The following is a 23,941-nucleotide window of genomic DNA, read 5'->3' as shown; positions in this document are numbered from 1 at the left end:
GATATACCTGACACCCCTGGCTTACTTAATTTTAATTCAAGGCAACCAGCCATTTGAGCACCCGTCCCTGCACCTGCCCTACGTGCCTGAAGGACGAAAAGAATAAAAAAGGGACACATCTCCCCAAATGTATTCCTTTCAGGGCTGTCCCCCAACAGCCCGAAGGAAGGAACGGATGAATGAGTTGATTTTCTTCCTGGACCGGGAAGGCTCTCCCGTTCGGTGCTGTTGGGGAGGGCGGTTCGCAGATCCAGTGCCCTGGCCTCTCGGGCTCACGACCCGCAGCCCAGAGCCGAGGCTGCGGGCGGCACTTCGCGGGCCCGGCCGGGGGAAGGGCAGCCGGGGGTCCCTGGGGGCGGCGCCGGCGGGGCTCTGGGCCGCTGTCCTGGCCCCTCCCTCCGCACCCCTGCCCCGAGGGGCGCGCGGCGGGGGAGGGGTTAAGCGCAGGGGCGGCTGCGCTTCCTGGTTGGCGGCGGTTCCTCCCTCGGCTGCGGTGACGCGCTCGAGGCTTTGCCCAAAGACGTCGTCTTCCCCCGCCCCGCGCGGCGCATCCCGCCCGCCGGGTCGCGGGGCTGGCACTTCGACGCCTTCTTCCCTGGTGCCCAGGACCGCCCGCGGGCTCAGCGCCAGCGCCGCAGGGAGCGCCGCGGTCGCGATGCCTTTCAGGAAAGGTAGGCAGAGCGCCCCCGCCCCGGCGCCCACGCGGGCAGGCATCGGGGCTGCGGGCGCCCGCTCGCGGGGCCGTGAGACCCACGCCGGGGCCGAGCGGTGACCCGCGGCGTGGGCCGGGCGACCTCGGGTCCCCGCCGGTGCGCAGAGTCCCGCGCGCCCGACAACGCCGCTGCGACACTGAATGCCGAGAGCCGGCCGGCCTCGCCTGCTCCCGCCCCGCAGCCCCGACCGCGCCGGGAAGTGGTGACCCCGCGGCCCAAACCATGTGCCCGAGGCCACGCGCGGCGCCGGCGCACCGACGCTGGTGCGCAGAGCGCCCGCCGCGCGGCGCGGGACTTTCCCCGAGGCCCCCGGTCCCGCCGCGTCTCAGTCCAGACCTGCGGGGTAAACCCGCGCCGAGGACCGGAGTGCCCTCGCCGGCCGGCTGCCGCTTTTGGTCCGAGCTGCTGGCGGGAGCTTGCCGGGGTGACCAGCCGGGGCTCCCTCTGCTTGCGGTCTGCGCCCTGGAGCGGCGGGGAGGCCGCGCTGTCGCGCCGAGCCAGGTCTGCGTGCTCTTTTCTGGCCTGACTCGCGGGAAGTCGTTTAACCACCCTGCGCCTCCAGCAAAGGATGGCGAGCCGGGGCACAGAGAAGCCAACGAGTGCGCGGGGCGAGGGCGGCCTGGCGGAGGAAGGGTTCCCCCCCAAGGCCTTCTTGTACCTGAGCGCCTGTCCCGACGCGCCCCCCCCCCCCCCCCGTCCCCCTCCGCAGGCCCTTGCCCGCGGCGGTGACTGTGGGCTTGTAGCGCTTCAGGCTGCACGTGGTGCGCGGAGTGCGGCGCCAGCACTGCTAGAAAGTCTCATTTCTCCCGTGGCCACCTGCGCCGAAAGGGGGTCGCCCTGGGGTTTGAGCCCATTTTACAGGCAGGGTGGTGGAGGCCCAGCTGCGCCCGCAGGGCACTGCTAGGGCTGAGGGAACCTGGGCTGCGCTCCGGCTCCAGCCGCTGCGAGAGGAGACGTTGCTGTAGAAGAGGGCGCTTGCAGGATGTGCGGGGCTGAGGGGATTTATTTTAATGTCAAACCCAGAGTTGTCTGGCCCCTGCACTTTCTGTTTGTGTTAGGAGGGGCTTGACCCATTGTCACTCAGGATCCAAGTCCGCCCTCTGCGGTCCCTGCCCTGGGAGGGCTCCCTGTAAAAGAGGACACCCGGTACCTGTGACCCGCTCGGACTTTCTCCTGCCCCCTCCCGCCCCCACCTGTCTTGCCTCGCTCATCACTTCTCTCATCATTCAGATTAATTGCCAGGTTAGTGTGGCCTTTGTCCTTTAAACAGAGGCTCTGACATGTCTTTATGAGCTCCTGGCTCTGGAGGGAGGTTGGTTGCCGCTGCCTGCCCTCTTGAGGGTGGGATGATGGGGAAGAGGGGTCAGAATGAAGGGGACAGCCAAAGAGCAGGGCTGGTGAGTTCTCTTGGGGGCGCCGTGTTCTGAGCTCAGCTGATGTCCTTTAGTCCCCTGGCCACTGGCCTCAGTGTCGCCATTTCTCCATTTACGAGTATAAACGAGCGTCCCTGCAGCTCTTGAGCTGCCCCCTCCTACCCTTACTAAAGGCAGGCTGAAGTCACTTAGCTTGCTGCGCTCATCCCTCTGCCTGCCCCCTTTTGTCACTGAGGTCTGCGTTGGCAAACTCCTACAAGGCAAAACTGCCTGTCTCAGGGAACAGGGTGCTGCCTCGTGCAGCAAGGCAGCGTTCAATAACTGGCTGCTAGATTTTTTTTGATCTGTGAAAGAATTCAAGTTTATTGAATGAAAGGCATTGTTAATGGTTTATAAAGCGGTTAAAGCAAAATTAGTTACTGAATGGATGGCATTTAGTGAATTAAATGATGCATATTTTCTGACAGATGTACATTATACATAAAATGAACTGAAAAAGAAACCGCTTGTATTAGGGCACTGCAAAGCAGATTTACACGCAACAATTAGTAGAAAAACATGAGAAATTTCTGTGTGACCCCATCAGCAGTGCCGTTGATCAAAAGAAAACCAAATGTTTTTAGAAGTTAAAGCTATTAAGTTTAAAGAGGCACAAACACCAAATCACTTTAAGTGAAAAGATTAGTATGGAGAAAAGTATATTTCCTATTTTTGGCATAAACGCTGATTCTTTCTAGTGGAACCAAAACTTCCTGACCCCCTTTCAATGACAAAACTTGAACCTCCTGTATTACGGAATGAAAAATCCATCCACAAGTCAGCTGTGCAATTCCATCACCCTTTTTCACTTCGAATTTTTCTTTGCCAAAATTAAACAGCACATACGCACGCAAAAAAGGCTTAAGAAGTTAAGTAGCAGAACACCCACCGTTCTCTGTAATCTTCCTCTGTGATACCAGCTCCTATCTCTCTCAAGTGTTTTGCAACCACGGGGAATGGAGCTCCTCTTCCCTGCCATCAGCAGGAAGGGCTCTGTGAACATCTGCTCCCACGAGGGCTTTCTCCGTGGGTGGTACTGGATGATCATCCTAGGCCACTTGTTCGAGGCCACGGTGTGCTCCGAGAGCCCAGCCCAGCGGCTGAGCACGCTGCCTTCCTCTGCTGGCCCAGCCCGCTTGCTGGGGAAGGTGGCGGGGGTCTCTTCAGCACAGGGCATGGCAGTGCAGGGAGGGGAACTGGAGGCAAAGCAGAACAGAGCACCGCATGAGAGAACGCGGGATGAGGCTTGCAGCAGGGAACAGGCCAAAACCTACATTAGTTCTTGTGAAAATTTCACTTTGTGACAGTATATTTTAGTGCATTATTAGATCACTAAATTAGTGCACTAAATTAGTGCAAACGACTTAAGTGCTGCTTTTTAATCTGAAAAGACAGTTGCAGGAGGAGGAACAGAAGTCTGCTGTGCACCCGTTCTGTGGGTGCCGCTTCCCAGAGGTTTGGGGGTGAGAAGCTGTGATTACCTGGAATCACTGCTGTTTGAATTTCCCCAAAGCTTTGGTGTGAGCCAGGGCCTGGACTCGGGATGGCTTCCAGTCTGAGGTAGAACTTTCCCACGCTCTTGAGCTGTGATGTCTTCGTATTTCAAAGTAAGCGCGGCCAGTGGGGTCTGCAGGGGATAGGGCTTGGTTCTGGAGAATGAGGCACCATTGTCATTCCACTGAAGGTCTGCCTGGTGGGAGAGGGAACACGGCCCCCTCTCCCTGAAACTGTTCAGAGACGCTGGAGTCTTCGGTGTATATACTATTGAATGCTTTTTGAACCATCTGAATGTATTAGCTGTTCTAAAAGTGGTTGAACAAATAATTGGGAAAGAGAAGCAGGTGGAGAAGGACTTCCGCAGTGGGACAGGAGCTCCGACGAGGTGACTGCTCATTCCCTCCCAGTGCTGTGTTTTCTGTGCCCTGACAAGCATATGACTTTGGGATTAGCTCCCAAGGGCAGGAAACACAGTGCACACCTGTACTGGGCAAGCTGGGAAGAGTTTAATAAAGGGACTTTGGGGACGTTTGGAGAGGGTGTAGGAGAACCACAAAGAAGCATGTACAGCGTAGAAGGGTGAGGGGTGGGGCGGTGGCTGGCAGGAGCTGGGGCCTTTGCTGGGGGCTGCTGGGGGCTTGTGGTGACCCCACAGAGAGGAGAATAAATCGCCCAGGCCTCCCTCTCCTTCCTGCCTCTGAGGTCACTGGCATTGGAACTGACAGCCCCCAGGCAAGGAACCCGTTGGTGGTGACCAGACAGGTGATTCTCCTGTGTGCCGGGTGGCTTTACCTTTTGGTGGAGAGTGGCTCAGGGGAGACCAAGGAAGATAATCAGCCCAAGATCTCTGGTACCGGGTCTGTGCCTGCATGTGGGAGGAGCTCAAGAAGTGTCTGTTGAACTTGACCAGGGCAAAGATGACTGTGTGATACGTGTGTCACTCATCCACCCGTTAATCGTTTGCCAGATCTTGCACTGGGTGATAAGACAGAGGAGGCATCTTCCTCCCCCGAGTTAACCTCCTGTGCTCTCCAGCAAGTTCCAGGAAAGGTCGAAGGTCCAACGCAGAGCAGTTTTGGAGTTGGAAAGCCCCCACTGAAGGAACTGAACTCTGGATCGAGGGGAGTGTGGCACTGGCAGAGCTCTCTGGACTGTCCTGGGCTGTGGCCGGGCCGGCGTCCTGGTGGTGGCAGGAATTCTGGGATGGAGCCACCGTGTCAGGGCGAGGCTCCGCCTGGGTGCCAGGCTGGCGGGGCAGCGCCGCCTCCTGTGCTCCCGTCTCCCTCGTCAGCCTCCAGGGTGGTGGTGGCGGCGGGGGGAGGGCCGGAGCTGGCTCTCTGGCCGAACTGTCTGGGAGAAGAAGTAGGTCTTGAGGTTGGTTTGAAGGAATAGAAGGAGATGTCGGGCCTTGAGACGGCGAAGAAATCCTTGAGAACCCGTGGGGCAGGAAGGACTCTGGTGCAGCGTCCCACAGATGGCGGGAGGCTGAGGTGCCTCCTTCTCTGGGGAGCCTTAGCGATAGGAAAGGGGGGGTGCTTCTCAGGTTTGTGGCTTTGCTCAAAGACCCACGTCTTGACTAAAAGCTTGAGGCCTCTTTCAGGTCCACACTTCCATTTTCAGGCCATGGTGCCTGAAGGGTTTTTGCCGAGCTCTACCTTCCCAAGGGCCAAGGGGACTAGGAACTGGAGGTGCTGATCAGTAAGGACAAGGAGAGACACAGGGCCCGTGGCTGGACATCTCCCAGGTGCTGCGTGCTGTGCTAAATGCTTTCCTTGTGTGCATCTGACTTCACGACAGCCGTCTGCGGTCACGCTGCTATTATTTCTGTTTTAAAGCTAAAGGATGCGAGGCGCAGGGAGGTCAAGGGAGGTGGTAAAGGGAGCTGGGACCGGGACTGCTGTGTTCCGCCTCTCCCTCCTGGACCCGTGCGATCTGCCTCCCTTCGTCGGCAGGACAGAGGGGTCCCCGAGGACAGTGCTGTCGCAGGTGTTAGACTGATCAGCTGTGGTTGGGGTGTCACTGAGAACCTCCAGATGTCAAGGCAGCAGCCACCCGAGGACAGCGTGGTCGTCTGCCGGGCACAGGGGGTCCGTGGATGCCAAGGGAACGTAAAGGAAGAACAGGTTACACCGTATCACCTGACAGCACTTTTGGAACTCTCCTAGGTCAGCCTCGCGGAATAGGAACTTGGTCAAAGGTGGGCCAGCATTTTTCACCTCCAAAACCGGGACCCTTCCTCCTTTCGTCTCCCTGTTGGAAGTGCAAAGGCGATTCTGAAAAGACACATCCGCGGGGGGCAGCTGGGGAAGCCCTTGAGTCTTTCTTCCTCTTTGAGCTCATGCGCCAGGCACCCCTCCCGGCTCTGGGTGTCCCCCTCGGTAGCCTCCGTTCCTCTCCCTTTGGTGCCCAGGAGCTTGCCACATGTGACCTGGGCCCCTGAGCATTTCAGAGGCTCTGTCCCTGTTTCAGTTTCCCGGGTGCTAAACAAATACCAAGCATTGGGTTGACTTTACAATGGGAAATTATTGGCTCACAGTTTCGAGGCTAGGGCAAGCCCCAAACTGATGTGCCAGCAGGATGGTACTTCCTCCCAGAAGACTGGGGCTGGCTGCCGGGGGCCCTTGGTCATGTGGACGTGCACATGGTGGCCTCTCCTGGCTTCTGGGTTCCACTGACTCCCAGCTTATTCCCTGGACGTGCACATGGTAGCCTCTCCTGGCTTCTGGGTTCCACTGACTCCCAGCTTATTCCCATGGCTCTCTAGGTGCCTGCATTTCATTCTTAGAAAGAACTCCAGTAGTAGGATTAAGACCCATCGTTATTTACTTGGGCCACACCTTAAACTGAAGTTTTCAAGGGTTCCCACCCACAGGAATGGACTAAGGTTAAGAATTTAATGGATTCAGTTCTTATGGGGTCCGTGGTCCAAGCCCCCAAGCCCCTGACACCAACTCCAACATCAACTGCAACATTCCTCCAAGACTGGGGGGCCTAGGGACATCCATTTGAGAGGCCACCTGCCAGCCAGCTGAGCTGGCCCAACTCTAGGTCAGGGCCCTCTGTCTCCAAGCCTCCCTTCTCCATGTGCGTCCCCTGCCAACAGTGTCTTTCAGGGCCTTTTAGTGTTTTGCTGCATGCTTCTAACATTTCTCCCTTCCTTAAAGTGTATTTTTTTTTTTTAAGATTTATTTATCCCCCCACCCCCAGCCCCCTGTTTTGCACTCACTGTCTGCTCTCTATGTCCATTTGTGTTCTGCTTGTCTTTTCTTTAGGGAGCACTGGGAACTGATCCTGGGACCTTTGGGAGTAGGAGAGCGGTGCTCAATCTCTTGCACCACCTCAGCTCCCTGGTCTGCTGAGTGTCCTATTGTCTCTCCTCTGTGTCTCTTTTTGTTGCATCATCTTGTTGCGCCAGCTCTCTGCATGGGCCAGCACTCCTGTGTAGGCCAGCTCTCTGCGTGGGCCAGGTCTCCGCTCGGGCTTGCTGTGAGGGCCAGCTCGCCTTCACCAGGAGGCCCCGGGACTTGAACCCTGGACCTCCCGTGTGGTAGACGGAAGCCCAATTGCTTGAGCCACAGTTGCTTCCCCAAGTGTGCATTCTCCTGTTGTGTCTCCCCACCCCTCTCGCCCCTCCTCAGACCCAGCCCCTCCTTCCCAAATGCCTCCATCCTGCATGCTACATGGAAACACACATATCTAGGCTTCTGGTCGTTCTTGAAGGGCCTGCCCAAGTTCATGTCTCCTGTGTTGCCTTTTCTGTCTGCTCTACGCACAGGGCAGCTCTTGGCATGCAGATTCTGTCCCAGCTCAGCGTTGAACACTGACTTGTCCTTAGATTGCCTCCTGTAAATTTGTGAGCACTTTGCTTTGGAATGGGTATTTGCCAGCCAAACGGACATCTTTAGATGCCATAAACACTTGATTATGGGCCTCCCCCATATGCAATTTAAAATAAACACAAACCAAGCCATACATGTAAGGAAGATGAACTTTCCAATTTTTATTGAGGTCACTAACTTGGTATTTTCTTGGAAACATCAAATCGCACGATCTTAAAAAACAAAAAAACTGGTGCTGCCGGCATGAACATTGTCTGCTGCGTGGCTAATTCAGTCCTGGGAATTGCATTCGGGAAGCCCTTTTCACCGAGAATTGTGGTTCTTTAAAGTTTTCAAGCTTCGGTCGCATTCTTATGCCCCCTGCAATGAACTGTGAGCCTCTTCTCTAACATCACAGGCCACTGAGGGGCAGGGCCTGTGTCCTCATCTCTGTCCCAGCACCCAACCCTGACAACCGCCACCCTTCTTGTCCCCGGTATAGGCAGCTGTCCCCTAGGAGGGCTGGGACCGCTGCCCTCGGGGTTGGATTGGGGGGTTGTAAGGAAGGCCATTCAGGTTGTGTGTCTGTGTGTCCTGCCTTTCTCAGTATTTGTTTTAAGATAAAAGCTAGATAACATGCACGGGGAGGGAAGAGTCACTAAAGTTACTTGGGCAATGAAGGAAGGGAGGGTAAGGGTGGGGCAGGTGGAGACGTGCCCTGGGGCCCTTGCCTGCTGTTCTGTAGGAGTTGGGGAGTGATGTAACCCAAGGGCCCTGCTCAGGTCTACTCTCCCCACCCCCCATCCCCAAATCCAGTGGCTCCCAGGTGATCCCAGGAACAGGCTCCGCAGGTGGAGACGTTTGCTCCTTCCACAGGATTGTGCTCACGAGTGCAGATTGGTTGGTCTGCTGCGGGTTTTATTAATCATTTACTCCTGTGGAGATTGTGCTGAGAGGCTCTGGCAGGCAGCCACGGGCAGCAGAAACGATGACGTGAGAAGGTGGATGAAGCCGCAGAGGGCTGGCCCTTGTCCCTCTTGAGATGCTGGAGGCGTCTGAAAAGGCCCAGGGGCCTGGGAGAGATGGCTGACCCAGGGACTGCAGGCCCAACTGTGTCCAAGACTGGCTGGGGGGGGGGAGGGGGGCGGGAGGATAGTCTCAGGCAAAAACCACTTAAGGATACTTGGCCTCAGTTTACCCACGTGTAAAAGAAGGGATGAGAACACACACTCCTTCGACGCCCTAATTCTGAGGTCTTTGCCTTCTGGTGGCTTTGAGGCTTGTCACGCCTGCCGAGTCTCCAGTCTCCCAAGCTTCTTGGTTAAGCTGGCTGCAGGAGGCATAAAGAATTCCGTCTGTCCCTTTGCCCTCCCGAGACTTTGTCCTGGGCACCCTGACCTGTTGTCTCCTGGCCAGGGGGCCAAGTTTGCAAGCAGGTGGCAGATGAAGAAATCCGTGACCTTGCGTTCCTCCAGGCTTTGATTCAGGACTGAGTTTTATGGCAAAAGGAATCCAAGCTCCGAGGAGGCACGCTACACCTTTTTCTCCCCCGAGGTCTGTCTAGAACTCGCTGTCTGCCCTTCCTTCACGGGAAAGAATCCTTCGGTTTCTTTCCCAGACTCTGGAGCAGTTATTACTAGAAGGGCCTTCCCCGGGTACGTCAGGAAAGAGCAGTATGTAGTAGCTTTCACAGGTGGTCAGAGGAAAGAGTGTACTTATTAAAAAAACAAAGCAACAGCTAGATTTTACAGCTAGTACCGACATCTAGAATCTACAATTTCCGTAATTTAAGAAAATCGTTAAAAAAAAACCAGCCTAGGAAGCCCTAGTTTTTTTCTAAATATGTTCGAGTGTAACTTGGAAAATGCAAAAAATGATATAGCACACAGAAATTGTTCTTAATTTCATGACCTGGAGAGGAATATTTCCACGGTTTCCTCGTGGGTGATTAGGACAGTGGAGTAGAGCCACGGTCGGGGGACTCGGGGAGGAGCTGTGGAACCCTGCCCCCTTCCTGTCACCCCCAGGCAGGGAGCCTGGCACCTGGTGACTCTTGTGTCCCAGGTGTGAGCAAGGTAAGCCCTTGCAAGGGAAGTCTGAGGAGAAGGGTTTGGTGTGGTGAAAGCGCCACTTACTAACCCACTTTTCAGAGTAGCCCCCTCCCTCGCTGGTTTGTAGAAGTTTCTAGAAGTTTTCTACTTCCTTTTTTTACAAATACCCACCTCCTCATGTTTATTCCTAGGAGGCTTGCTGCCTCACAAAATACGGTACTGTTTCTTCTCCCCCTTGCAGCCCCTCCTAAAGCCAGCTCTGACCGGTTCTACTCACTGAGCTTGCTAGGCCTCCATTTTAAGACCAAGCGTAACGTGCAACTGAGTGTGCTCCACTTAGCCTGTCTTCCCAGGTGGGATTGGCCCACATCATCCTTAACCAGGCCACTCAGCCGCCTTTCCCAAACTGAATCGGTCCATGTCCTGTCACCCCATTCTTAGCTACTCCCACCTTCCCCAGGTGGTATAAAACCCCAGCACCCATTTTGTTTGGGGAAACTTCCTCTGAGGCTTGCCTCTGGTCTCCTTGCTGGTCGACTACACAATAAACTCTTTATTTTCTCAACATCAAAGTGACTCAGCATTGGCTTCTGTGCGCATCGGGCTCTTGGCGGTGTCAGCAGTTGCGCCTGCCGTGTCTGAGAGCAGCCTATCCCAGCGCTTCTCCAGATGGCATTCTGACAAAACAGGCAAACATGGTTCCCCTGTGTCTTACCAAGGAGCTTTGTCTAAAAGAGAGTTCCCCTTCTCCCCACCGTGCTCTCCCAGGTGAAAAAGCAGCAGTTTTCCCAGAGGTCATGGGCCCCTTGCTTCTGGCCGTGTTCCTCGGTGTGCAGGGATCCCAAGGTGGTGGTGAAGTTTCTGAGGTAACAGCCGTGATCTCTGGAGAGATGGCTTTGCTGTTTTGGCTGCCGACTCCAGATACTGAACTCTTGGATTCAGGAAGCCTTCTCCCCTGTGGGAGTCCCAGTCACGCAGTAGAGAGAGGTTGAATCCGTCAGTGCATGATGAACAGGAACTTAGGTATCCCCAGAGGAAGTGTGGGCGTGGGAACAGGAAGAGAAGGTGTGTCTGCTCCTGGCCAGAGAAAGCTCTTTTATGAGGTGGACACTTGTTGGGGAACAATGAGTACAGAAACGTTTCTCAGAAACCAGACTCTTGTGGCTTTCTTTCCTGGCTGCATATTAAACTTAACTGGGACAGCTTTTTAAAAAATTCTGTTGCCTGGGCCCTCACCCCCAGAAATTCTGAGTTAATAATAGTTCTCAGTTGATGCCCGGACAGAAAATTTCATGCCACAGTACTTGTCCTTAGAATATGTGGTACATGCTGATGTTTTCTAGTCCACTCCAGTTCATTAAACATGTTCCTGGTCCCATAAATTGATTTCAGGGCCTCTGTTTTAGTTTCCTGATTGCTAAAAGAAATACCATATAGTGTGTTCCCTTAAGCAGTGAGAATTTATTGGCTCGTGGTTTGAGGCTAGGAAAAGTCCTAGCCTCAAAAGCCCCCTGCTTTGGGGGCTCCTGGCAAGCACTGCTGTCGAGGTATCTGACCTTTCTGTGGAGGATTCCTGAGCAACGCAGCCACAGTGGGAATTTCCTAATTGGCAGACAGCCTCCCAATGCCAGAGAAGTGCTCCCTTGGTGGTTCCTGCACTGTGGCTCTGGAAGGTGCTTCTGGAAACTCACCCTGAATATACCCAAAAGAATTGAAAGAATTCGAACAGAGTACAGTGTTCATATTCACAACAGCCAGCAGGTGGAAAGCGATCCACGTGTCCATCAATGCTGAATGGACAGATAAAATGTGGTACAGACACTCTCGGTTATTCAACCATGAGAAGAAATGAAGTTCTGATACGTGCTGCAACAGAGAGGAACCTTGAAGCCATCAGGCTGAGTGAAATAAGCCAGCCACAAAAGGACAAATATTGTGTGATGCTCATGTATATGAAAGAATTGGAATAGAATCAGAAATAGAATACAGGTTACCAGCGGTGGGGGTTGGTATTGCTTAGTTGGTGTGGAGTTTCTGTTTGAGTGATGGAATAGTTCTGGTAGTAGCTGGTGATAGTTGTGAATTCACGATATTATGAATGTAATTAATACCACTGAACTGTGTATTTGAAAGCGGTTAAAATGGGAAATTTTATGTTGCATATATGTTAGCAGGATTTTAAAAAAGCCCCAAAACAATAAAACTCAACCAGACACAGCATCTTCAGCCATTCATTTCATGTCATATACACCTTTCTGTTTAAACTCTCTAGATCTGATACTCTACAGCTGCACCTAAACTGATAACCGCTCATTAAAGCAAGTAGGGAATGCACACCCAAGTCTAAAGAAGGAAATGAAGGGTTTCCATCATCTCCCTTTCAGGGACGAAGGTCGTCAGGTTGTGATGCATATTCAGCACATACTCCACACCCCCACGAACACTCCCATTCAGGAAAAATTTATGGATTAATGAGCAAAGAGCGGGCCTTTGGAAGTTGATCTCCAAGCCGGCTGAGAGTTTAACCTGCAGTGCTTCTGAGAGGACAGGGGGAGATGCAGATTTTACCCCTTCTCCTCCTGGCTGTTTTCTCTTGACCCGTGCTCTCCGTTGCTGGAGGGGGATGTGGCCTCAAGACGTGGGCATTAGCATCCTGTTTTATGACTTTGGTGCTTGCCCTGAAGATTAAGGACGGTGTATTCATCTGGGTTGTCCTGGGGTACAAGAATTTGTGAAACCCTCTTCTACCCTCCCTCCTGCCTCTACGACCTCGCTCTTTGTTTACTTTAAGTCAAATTCTCTTGGCTAGAATGATCTGGTGTCACAGAAATATGCCAGCGCTCCCCTGGAGCACATAGGAGGGGCATCTACTCAAGCAGAAACTAAATTTGGGGAAAGAAAAGAAAGAAGAAACAGGATTAAGGTTTTTGAATGAGGCCCTCTGTTACTCTGGAGCTAAGGGATTGGATCAAGCTAAAAGAGCATTCGAAAGCCTCTTTTTCTCTTAGTGAGTACTGACCTAAAAAAATAAAAATTGGCTTCAGACTGTCCAACTTAGAAAAACTAATGGTGTTTTGGTGTCTCTGCTTCCTGGAATGCTCCTGCTGCAGATCTGGGTTGGGGTGCTGTCGGCTCCCTCTAGAGCAGGGGTTTAACCAGGGGTCCGTGAGCTTGAACTGGAATTCAGAAAAGAATTATTCTTGTGGGGACGTGTTGGTGTGGGTGTGATCTATTTATTAGATAATGCACAGTGCAGTGTGGACTTAGTAAGGGGTGAGTGGAACAAAAAAGATTAAGAACCTGGGTCTGGAGGTGAGCAAACCCTGGGTCACCTGCACCCCAGGGACCGACAGGGCCTGGCTGAGTAGGGCGAGCTTGTAGTCAGGCTGATGGAAGGGAGCCTTCCAGTTCCTGGCCCACCTGCTTCCTCATTCGAGGTCAGGGAACAGAATGCTCCTTTCAGCACATCAGAAGTATTACCAGAAATGTTTTGATTGTGTCCAATTAAGGGAAAGAAGGAAGAAAATGGAGGAAAGGGAGGAAGGGAGAATGAAAGCTGCATGGAAGTGTGCAAAGCCTGGTAGGTTTTTGTGGTTTTTCTATAATAAGTTTTATTGAAACACATCCATTAACCATACCATCCATCTAGAGTATACAGTCAGTGGCATCTGGTATAATCACAGGGTTGTGCATTTCATCACTTCAACCAATATTATAGCCTTTTCACTACTCTAACACAACAAACAAAAACCCTACCCCAGAGTTACCTCTCAATCTCTCTGTCCTTCCCCTGCCATACACAACGGCCAAGCTGTTTCCATCGTTATAATTTATTTGTATTTTGTATAGATAGAATCAAACAATATGTATTACTTTTTGTTGAGTTTGTTTTACTTAGCATGCTTCCTTTTTCTCTTACCATTTGATGGAAAAATTTTAATATATTACTATACATTGATGGAAGATTATTATATAGTACTGTCCATAGTTTGGTTGTATTTTTGCCCAAATCCCCGTTATTAATATCACAGTTTTGTGTTTTTTTTAGTAGGTACTGGAATTGAACCCAGGACCTTGTATGTGGGAAGCAGGTGCTCAACCAGTGACTCACAACTGCTCCCCTCCCAGTAGTATTTTTTTTTTAACCGCGTCCCAGGATTCTTTAAGAACAAAGTGATGAGTGGTGTGAGAATTACAATCAAGCGCATCATTGAACGACATCTTCCCCCCAACCTTTGTGTTCCGAGTTCCTTCCTTAGTGAACTTGGAATTTAATCACAAAAGCCCCCGATTACAAACCCGCTTCTCCAGCTCCTCCCTTTTCCTGCTGCCCCCAGCTCTGGGAGGCTCGGGCCCCTCAGTTTGAGTGCCTGGGGGAAGAACGGACCCCTTCAGGAGTGTGCGCGTGCTCCTTGCGCAGGAGCCTGGCTCCTCCTCTGTTTGGTCGTCGTGCGCGCCGTGAGCGAACCCCTCGCGGGTTTTGAGGTGGGCGCCCAGTGGAAGGGCGAGGCTGCCCGTGGTGTGGGTCCCTGTGCCCTGAGCTTCATGACAAGCGTCCCGGGTTACCCCTGCCCTGGAGTAAGCGGCCGCCACCGTTATGGCTGTTCCGCCCCCCTGCTCGTAGACGCTCCGCGGGGAGTGGGAGGGAATCCGAGAGGACGGAGTGGGGCTGAGGAGCCCCCGCCGAGCCGCCCTGCCGTCCCTGGTGGTCTGCAGGACAGCTGTTCTGACTGCAGTGGGCTGACGGTCTGTGGACTCTAGAGAGTCGTCCCCGCACAGTGGAGAGAGTTCCCACAGGAGCCGAGGGGGACGTGCCCTGGGGGAACCGCCCCCGCCCCCAGCAGCCCGCCTCCCTGTCCCTGGGACCGAGGGGCTCGAGGCCCAGCCCCGCCCCGGCCTCTGGGCCGATTGACCGGGGCGACGGCACAGGCCCCTGGAAACGGTCCCGTTGCGGCTGGCCCCTGACGGCGGGGGTGAAATCTCATTGCATTGAACTGAAGGTACCGCTGTGTCTTAGTTTGCTCAAAGCTGCTGGGGGCAACCTACCAGCAGCAGGTCGGCTTTGGCAGTGCGAATGTGTTAGGTGCAAAGCTTACGGTTCTGAGGCTGTGGAAATGTCCAGGACAAGGAATCGGCCGAGAGGCTGTCTCACTGAAGGCGGCTGCAGGCGATCCTGACTCCTGCCACGTTGCCAGGCGCAGCAACAGCCCTGCCAGTCTCTGCCTTCTCCTCCAGGCTCACTTCCTCCCCGAGCTCTGTGGGGCGAGCAGGCACATGCAGGGCACTGTGGTGGCCTTGTCACTCCTGGCCCCTCTCTGACACTGTGGCTTTTTTCCTTTGTACTTGTGGCTTTTAAGTCATTTAAAAAGGACTCCAGTAAGAGGATAAAGACCTCGGGGAAGTGGATGTGGCTCAACGATTGAGCTCCTGCCTACCACATGGGAGGTCCCTGGTTCCGTTCCCAGTGCCTCTTGGAGAAGACGAGCAAGACAGTGAGCTGGTGTGATGGGGATGCATGGCGAGCTGATGCAACAAGGAGACACAAAGAGAAGGACAATAAGGGACCCAACAAAGCAGGGAGCAGAGGTGGCTCAAGTGATTGAGTGTCTCTCTCCCATGTGGGAGGTCCCAGGTTCGGTTCCCAGTGCCTCCTAAAGAGAAGACGAGCAGACACAGAGCACACAGCAGACAGATACAGAGAGCAGACAGCAAATGCAAAAAACAAAGAGGGGTGGATAAAAAATAAGAAAAAAAAAAAAAGACCCACCCTGGGTCCCACAATCTAATTAAAGGCCCTTAACTGGAGTGATCTATCAAAAGGTCCCATCTACAATGGGTTTACAGGCGCAGGCACGGGTTTGTTTAAGAATATGATTTTCTGAATCTATTAAAGCCTCAAACCAGCACACATTATTTTAAGGCTTGCTATTATGGACCATAGAGATGGAAAAGCACTGCCGTTCAGTGTGTGATTCACCTGCAGTCATTCAATGCATCTTGATTTCAGGGAGAGTAAAATGTGCCTCAGCATCAAAGAACGAGCTAGCGTTGTAGCTGTAGACACGCAGCATGATGACGGGCCCGTGGCAGGCAGGCGGTGGTTAGTATTCTTCGGTGTGAATTCAGGAACGGGGATTTCTGCCATACTCATATCCGAAGCCAGAGGTGGTTTTATTGAGCACCCACCATGTGCTGTATGTCTAGGCAGGTGTTTAAGAAAAATGCCCGAGACTTGGGTAGAACAAGAAAGTCTCATTTGTTACCACTCCCTGAATCCCTGTTTCTCGCCTATTTCCCCCAAATAACACAACACAGTCATAGGAAGAAAACAAAACCAGAACAGCCAGAACCAACCCACGCGGCGGAGGGACAGTGAATCTGGGTAAAAGGGATGGGAAGTGGCACAAGTGACCAGCCATCCGCAAGGGCCAGATTTCTTGGCCCTTCACAGAATTGCTCAAGATTTGGAGACACTTCTAAACGGAGGGTGACGGACTTGGTGGTTGAGGAAATTTAGTAGAAAAGGCAGGAGGCACAAGTGTGGAAACAGTTGGGAGCCTTCTCCTGCCGGCGCCAGCCCTGCCTTCAGTGAGCAAGTATTTATTGCATGCCTAGGAAGCCAGGTGTGGTTTTAAGTGCTGAGGACACAGCAATGACCAAGCAGACCGAAGTCCTTGCCCTTGGGGAGCTTACATTCTCATGGGGGGAGGAGAGGAGAGACAACAGATAAATGGATATAGAGTGTGTGTCTACTGGGGACAGGTGCAGTGGAGGAAAATAAGGCTGTCAAGAGGAGGGAGAGGGAGAGCAGGTTGGGGGAGGGTTGCTCTTGTAAGTGGGATGGTCCCCGATTGGGCAGAGGCTGAGTGGGGTGAGGGAGGGGCCCCTGTCACTCTCTGAGCAGAACCAGGGCAAAGGCCCTGGGGCCGCGTGGGCTTGTATGTTGAGGCACTAAGGTAAGGAGGCTGGGGCCCTGGGCTCAGAGTGGGTTCTTACCTGCCCTTGTAAGGCCTTTGTCTCTTTCTTGGTGTGAGATGGGGAGCCACTGGAGGGATTTAGCAGAGGATTATAAAACATTCACAGTGGATGGCTGCTCTCCGGGGAATGGAGTGTAGGGTCAAGCCAGGAGACCAGGTAGGAGCCTGCTGAAGTTATCCAGGTGGCCAGGTGAGGGCGCAGAGGTGGAGGTGGCTGTACATGGTTGGATTCTGGATGTGTTTCACTGATAGAGATGTGGGATTTGCCCAGGGATTGGATGTGGGATGAAAGCATGAAGCCAGAACTCTTAGAGTGAGACTCATCTTCTGTTTTCTGTCTAATAGAAATGCTGGGAGCACTGAGTTCTTTTTCTTTCCTTTTTTTTTTAGGTACCAGGGGCAGGGATTGAACCCTGGGACCTTGTATGTGGGAAGCTGGAGCTCAACCACTGAGCCACTTCGGCGCCCTTGAGTTGGCTCTTTCGTTCGATTGTTTTTTGTTTTTTTTTTCGTTTTTAGGAGACACTGGGAACCAAACCCGGGACCTCCCATGTGGAAAGTAGGCGCTCAACTGCTTGAGTCACATCCGCTCCCTTCCTTTTTGTTTTTATAACCAGCTGCACAAACCAGGGAGGTGGCAGGTGGCGGCGAGCTCAGTGGAGCTCCGTCACTACGCCTCAGCCTTCTCCATGCCGTTTTTGGTGGGTGCCCTTGTTGGCCCGGAGTAGCCCATGGGAGGTCACAGGGACTTCCTGGAGCAGAGAGGTTCAGTTTGTGCCGATGGTTCATGAGTGTCAGCACTCAGCAAGCAGGCTCCTAGGGACGCAGCATGCCCTGGGCCCTCGCCAGACATTCCCTTGAGAAGAAAAGGGTTCTCAAAAGCAGGGCTGGTGACATGGCCACACAGAGAAACCTGAACGCTTCAGTGTGGTTTCCTTATCGGCACTGTGCACAGATATTTTCCTAGTTGGTGGGGAAGCATTTACGAGGTTTTCTGCTTTTGCATAGTTTCCGTGTAAGTAGTGCCTGATTACCAGTTAAATCTCTGTCTTGTCCTCATTTTCCTTAAATTGCGAAGGGCTCCATTTTGGAGGGGAATGGTAAAATCCCTCCCCAGGAAGGCTTCCTGAACAAACTCGGCCCAGCCACTGGCTGACCACTTGAGCCCCGTGAAAAGGATACAAACTCATCCTGGCCGCCCGGTTGTCTCCTGTGTCCATTCGCTGTGTGTTCTTCTGCATCATTATCCCGTGGCATTGGGAAACTGTGTCTCTTTTTTGTTGCGTCATCTTGCTGCGTCAGCTCTCCATGTGCGGCGCCACTCCTGGGTGGGCTGCGCTTTTTTCACGCAGGGCAGCTCTCCTTGTGGGGCGCATTCCTTGTGCGTGGGGCACGGCACTCCTTGCATGTGGCAGCACTGTTGTGGGCCAGCTCACCACATGGGTCAGCAGGCCCTGGGGAGGCAACCCTGGACCCTCCATATGGTAGACAGGCGCTCTATCAGTTGAGCCACATCCGCTTCCCCTTATTAGAAAATTAAAAGAGAATTTTATCAAGTTGCTGCTCCATAACAACACAGGGATCTGAATCTGTAAATTACTTATTTCTGAAAAAAAATCTAAAACTTGAATGTCATTCCTTTATAATAAAAATGGACCAAGTCAGCAGGCATGAACTTTACCAAAAATCATGTTCCTGATTGTTACATTTCCCACATGGAAGGAGAACGGGTAATCCACTTCAAGATGAAATTCAATTTTGTTCAAATCCTGCATTATATAAAAGCTTTTCACTTAAAGTCATTTGAATGAAGTAAAGGTCATGTTATCATTACTGCTTTATAGGAAACTGATTTCTTAACCTTCTAAAACTTTAAAAGGCTCATTTCACTTGGAAATGAATACCAATAAACAATACATGACAAAACAGGAAAATCATAATCCCCGTTACAGAACAACTTTGAGCAAGGAGATGGTCCTTTGTTTCTTTGACAGCTATGCTCTTTTCTGTGGCTTCTGTTAGAAATAAGACAGGTAAAACTTCAGAAATCAGGTTGTGTGTAACATCAGATAAGGAACTAAAGAAATTCAACCTCCTTTGTGATCAGGAAAATGACGATCAAAAGCACAGTGAGGGGAGCGGATGTGGCTCAAGCAGTAGAGCACCTGCTTTCCATATGGGAGGCCCCAGATTCTGTCCTCAGTGCCTCTTTGACAACAACGACAAAACAAAAACAAAAAGCAAATGAAAAAAACCAACTCTGGGTGGCTGATGTGGCTCAGTGGTTGAGCACTGGCTTTCTACATACTAGGTCATGGGTTCAATCACCGACCCCAGTAGCTCAAAAAAACAAAACAAAAAAAAGCAAACCACAGTGGGACACAATTTTTTCTCTATTTAACAGAAATTGAGAGGTCTGGTAGTTTTATATTGGGGAGAAAATGTGGATCAAAATAATACGTGTTGCTGATGGGAGTGTAAATTGGTTGAGGTTCCTTGTGAAAACATCTTGTAAAAGTTAAAATTCACACACCCTAAAACCAGCAATTCCGTTCCTAGATGTGTAACTGAGAGCAGCTTTTGCACAGGTGATGTTCATACTATAACGTTCATAGCAGCACTGTAATAAAAAAAACTATAAACAACCCAAAGGCACACTGATGGAATAACTAAAGAATTCTTGGTATATTCTCATGATGGAATGTTATACAGCAGTGTAAATACCGTACATTCAAATACATGGCTATACTCAACATTATGGATAACTTAAAAAAAAAAAAACTCTAAAAACATTATATACAGTAAGATACTCTTTTATTGAATTAAAACTAAAACTAAGGAACATACTTTTAAGAATACATGTACAATAAACTATTTCTTTTAAAGATTCAGGAAAATGTTACTTCAGGGAGGCAGGGGAAGGGGAAACATGTAGACAGATGTAACTTATGGCAAATAATTCAGATATCATTTGGCTGGTAGTTTCATACTTAATTATTTCTTTACACAAACACACATAAAAGATGTCCATTCAAGGATCCATGAGGAGAGCAAGGATTATGATTAATCCATTTCTTCATACCTGAGGTCCAAAAATCAAGACAAAATGCAGCAGACTTTTTCCCTTTTACTTGTTAAAAGATCAGTAGTTTCCAAAGCTGTAACTTTTCATTGTTTATAAAACAGTTAGAAAGCAGTTAGACTGCCATGTGTGCCAAGAATTGGACACTCATCAAGAGCACAATACATCTAAGACTGAATGTCACTTCAAAACATGATATAAAATCAAGTATTTTTTAAAATTTAAAATTCTTGCGTTTTTAAAAATTCTAGCTTCTTAATTTTACCAATTATATTTAATTTTTAACAAAGAAATGAAATTATTCAGAGAATCCATTTTCCAAAAAGCCAGATAGGACCTTTTAAGGAATAGGTCCTTGAAGGCAATACCCAGCACAAAGAACCATGCCCACAGGTGCAGTGCACAATCCTGGACTGGCGCCTGGCTGTTATTGAGACAACTGGCCAAATTCTTATCAGCATCTGTGGATTAGACAGTAGTGTGTATCAGAGTTAATTCCTGATTTTGATGGTGAGGCAGTGGTTATGGATGTAGTAGAGAATCTTTGTTTTCAGGTAATACATATTGAAGTATTAAGGGGAAATGGGGGAAATGGACTTGGCCCAGTGGTTAGGGGAGGTCTGCGGTTCAAACCCCGGGCCTCCTTGACCCGTGTGGAACTGGCCCATGCGCAGTGCTGATGTGTGCAGGGACTGCCCTGCCACGCAGGGGTGTCCCCCGCATAGGGGAGGCCCACGTGCAAGGAGTGTGCCCTGTAAGGAGAGCCGCCCAGTGCCAAAGAAAGTGCAGCCTGCCTAAGAATGGCGCCACCCACACGGAGAGCTGACGCAACAAGATGATGCAACAAAGAGGCACAGATTCCCGTGCCACTGATAACAACAGAAGCGGACAACGAAACAAGAGGCAGCAAATAGACACAGACAACTGGGGTTGGGGGGAGGGAAGGGAAGAGAAATAAAATCTTAAAAAAAAGGGGGGGGGGGGGGAATGGGGTACATTTCACCCTTAGTATGTAAATAACTCCAAAATAATAGAGAATGATAAGGTACATACAGTAAAAATCATCAGGGATTTAAAAAACTACTTTGCTTGTGTTATAATCCACTGCTGACATTTTGATGCTCAAATTGTCCTAAATTTGGCTGAGAGCCTTCTCAATATGGCTGCTGTATCCTTTTGATATATCTCTTCAATTTTTGAGGTCCTCCTTATTTCTGATACAAGACTGGAATGCGATAATTCTCTAAGGAGCCCTGGTTATTTTGATTGGAGAGTGGTCGTTGGTGGAGTGGAAAATGTAGCCCAGGATACTGGCCAATCATTGTTCCTAGGCCCTTTTCAAGAGACAGAGCTAGGAAACAGATATTCTTTAAAAAATCATGAATTCATACTATCTCAAATTCCAATCAAGCATCCCTCTCCTTCCAGCATCCCATATTTGTCTCTTCACTTGCTTTTCTTTTTAAAAGATTTATTTCTTCCCCATTCCCTGTTCTCTCTGTCCACTTGTGTGTTCCTCTGTGTCTGCTTGCATTCTTATTTGGCAGTTCTGGGAACCGATCCTGGGACCTTCTGGAGTGGGAGAGAGGTGATTACTCTCCTGGCCACCTCAGCTCCCCTGTTCCCCTACGTCTTACTTTCTCTCCTCTGTCTTTTGTTGCCTCATCTTGCTGCGCCAGCTTTCCGCAGGGCTGTACTCCTGCACAGGGCCACATCCCCGAGTGGGCTGGTACTCCATGTGGGCCAGCTTGCCCTCACCAAGAGGCCCTGGGCATCGAACCTGGACCTCCTATATGGTAGAGGGGAACCCAACTGGTTGAGCCACATCCGCTTCCCTCCACTTGCTTTTTATTTTGCTCACCAGCTTCCTCCTGGAAAGCCCTCCCCACACCAAGCCTGTATGTTTGTGCCTTGCTCCTCAAGGCCCAACTTCTACCTCACTCTTTGAACCTGGTTTTATTAAGAAAATAAAATTCCTCACGATCATATCCGATTCCCCATTAGTGATGACATCGAGGAAATGGAGAGGATAAATTAGGTGCGAAGGTTTAGGACTGATACTAAATCTCCTGAGGCTTTAAAAAGATATCTGTGCTGACAGGGAAGAGTCTGTAAGGAAATAGAACCAGAGATATCTTGTATTATCTCTTTCTATACTTTCCATTTATGTCACAATGACCTTGTTCCTATTGCACAACATGACTTTAGGATTTTAAGGCAGAAAAAAAAAATGTGTATAGCCTGGATGTCAACACGCTGGATAAATACCAAGTGAGGGGAAGCGGATTTGGCTCAACTGATAACAGCATTTGCCTACCACATGGGAGGTCCAGGGTTCAAATCCCAGGCCTCCTTGACCCTGTGGAGCTGGCCCACGTGCAGCACTGATGCGTCAAGGAGTGCTGTGCAACTCAGGGGTGTCCCCCACGTAGGGAGCCCCACAGGAGGCTCTCAAGGAGAGATGCCCTGTGCGAAAAAAACGCAGCCTGCCCAGGGTGGTGCCACACACAGAGCTGCCGCAGCAAGATGACACAACAAAAAGGGGCAGATTCCCAGTGCCGCTGACAAGAATGCAAGCGGACACAGAAGAACACACAGCGAAAGGACACAGGGTGCAACCAAGGCTGGGGGGGCAGGGGAGAAAAAAAAAAAACCAAACCAAGCGGGAGTGGGTTGCCGGAGTAGACATTTAAGGACTGTCTCTGCTAAAGATAAGCCAAGGCCCTACGGCGAGGGGAGGTCCGGGAAGGGCTGGCTGGCTGAAGAAGTGGCCTGGCAGGACCGACTCAGGTCCCAGACCAAGTCCTAAGCCCCGGCCTGGGCGCTTCAACCCCTTGCCCCTTCCAGCCGCCCGCACAGCCCCGGACACCCCTTCTCACCTGGCCCCGTTTACCTCCAACGCCGGGGACAGCTGAGCCCAGCTGGCCTGGCGGGCGGCCTTGGCCGTGGTCGAGGTCAGCTGGGGACCCTGCCGTGCACATCAGCCAAGGCGCGCGGCACGAGCCAGTCAGCTCGCGGCGGGCCCAGCCGGCCCCGCGCCGCACGCTGCGTCCCTGTGGGCGCCCGCCCCAGCGTGCCCCGCGCCGCACGCCGTGTCCCCGTGGGCGCCCCGCCCCGCCCCAGCCTGCCCCGCGCCGCACGCCGTGTCCCCGTGGGCGCCGTGTCCCCGTGGGCGCCCCGCGCCGCACGCCGTGTCCCCGTGGGCGCCCCGCCCCAGCCTGCCCCGCGCCGCACGCCGTGTCCCCGTGGGCGTCCGCGCCAATGTGCCCCGCGCCGCACGCCGAGTCCCCGTGGGCGCCCCGCCCCAGCCTGCGCCGCGCCGCACGCCGTGTCCCCGTGGGCGCCCCGCCCCAATGTGCCCCGCGCCGCACGCCGAGTCCACGTGGGCGTCCGCGCCAATGTGCCCCGCGCCGCACGCCGTGTCCACCTGGCCGCCCCGCCCCGTCCCAGCCTGCCCCGCGCCGCACGCCGTGTCCACGTGGGCGCGCCGCCCGGCCCCGCCCCGTCGCGCCCCCACCTGCCGCAGCAGGCTGCCGGGGCGGTCCCCGAGGTGCCCCCGCCCCCGGCGGTCTGTTTTTGTTTTCCTCTCCGCGGGGCTTTTTTTTTAAATTTCCGGCATCCCGGGAGCAGCCTGTGCTTTGTAAACCTGTGGAGGAAATAGCTTGGGAGGTTGTTTATCTGTAGCGCCGGGTTGGGGGGGCCTGGGGGCGGGATGCTAACTGCTGAGGAGGGAGGAGACAGGACGGGGAGTTTTTGTTTTTAAAGTTGGAGTCTGTGAGGTTGCATAAGAGCGTGCAGTGTTTTCGTCTTTGCTGAGGGAGTAAATACGACAACTGTACCATTCTGGAGGATGCACTGTCCCTTGTCACAAGTGTAAACAACCCAGTCAGCTGGGGGAGAGACCTTTGACAGTCAACAGCACAGTGGTCCTCCAGTGACACCACATCTGCCTCCTCGGTACGTGCTGAGAACCTTAAGGACGTCAGGGCCGAAACCCAAACTCCGATAAAGGGGTCTGAAGTTAGTTGGGAAGAGTGACTAAGCTAGTGAGGGGTCAGAAAATCAAGTCAGGAGGGTCCGTTAAAGAACTGGAGATGTTTAACCCAGGCAAGACAGGATTTGGGGAGCATGTGACAGCTGTCTGCAATTATTTGTAAGGCTCTCCTGTGAAGAGGTGGTTGGTGTGGTCCTGTTGTTGCCGCAGGGGACAGAACCAAGGCTTTCAGGAAGTAAATCTTGGGTCCCCCACAGAGAAGAGGCAAGAATAGAAGGATAATGGAGTCACCGCCAGGATCTGGTACCCTAGGTGTTTACATGCGTTAGTGACAGGGTGGAGTTAAGATTCAAACTGTGCTGGACTCCGAAGCTCTTGCCTTTATACGCTGCATCTA

The 23,941-nt window shown here is 52.1% G+C and overlaps 1 protein-coding gene and 1 long non-coding RNA gene across 8 annotated transcripts in view; one reads left to right on the top strand and one right to left on the bottom strand.

Moving 5' to 3' along the window:
* Positions 1 to 463: 463 nt before the first annotated feature.
* PFKFB3 (6-phosphofructo-2-kinase/fructose-2,6-biphosphatase 3) overlaps positions 464 to 23,941 on the top strand; it is a 376,565-nt gene continuing 353,087 nt past the window's right edge. For 6 of the 7 annotated variants that reach the window (XM_071210082.1, XM_071210081.1, XM_071210080.1 and 3 more), the window contains exon 1: positions 471 to 671. In XM_071210082.1, the coding sequence (XP_071066183.1) occupies positions 656 to 671 (16 nt within the window). In that variant the 5' untranslated portion in view covers positions 471 to 655. Of the gene's footprint in view, positions 672 to 23,941 lie in introns of all 7 variants that reach the window. The other variant, XM_058282445.2, reaches the window with a different exon arrangement.
* On the bottom strand, positions 13,077 to 22,605 carry LOC131274762 (uncharacterized). Its single transcript, XR_011646628.1, has 3 exons — positions 22,430 to 22,605; positions 17,651 to 17,992; positions 13,077 to 15,691 (listed from the first exon to the last, which is right to left on the bottom strand). It is a non-coding gene; the product is annotated as an uncharacterized lncRNA (long non-coding RNA).

This window comes from Dasypus novemcinctus, chromosome 20 (assembly GCF_030445035.2).
Source record: "Dasypus novemcinctus isolate mDasNov1 chromosome 20, mDasNov1.1.hap2, whole genome shotgun sequence".
Taxonomy (NCBI): domain Eukaryota; kingdom Metazoa; phylum Chordata; class Mammalia; order Cingulata; family Dasypodidae; genus Dasypus; species Dasypus novemcinctus.
Note: the sequence above shows the minus strand (reverse complement) of the source record. Positions and strands in the feature narration are given on the sequence as shown.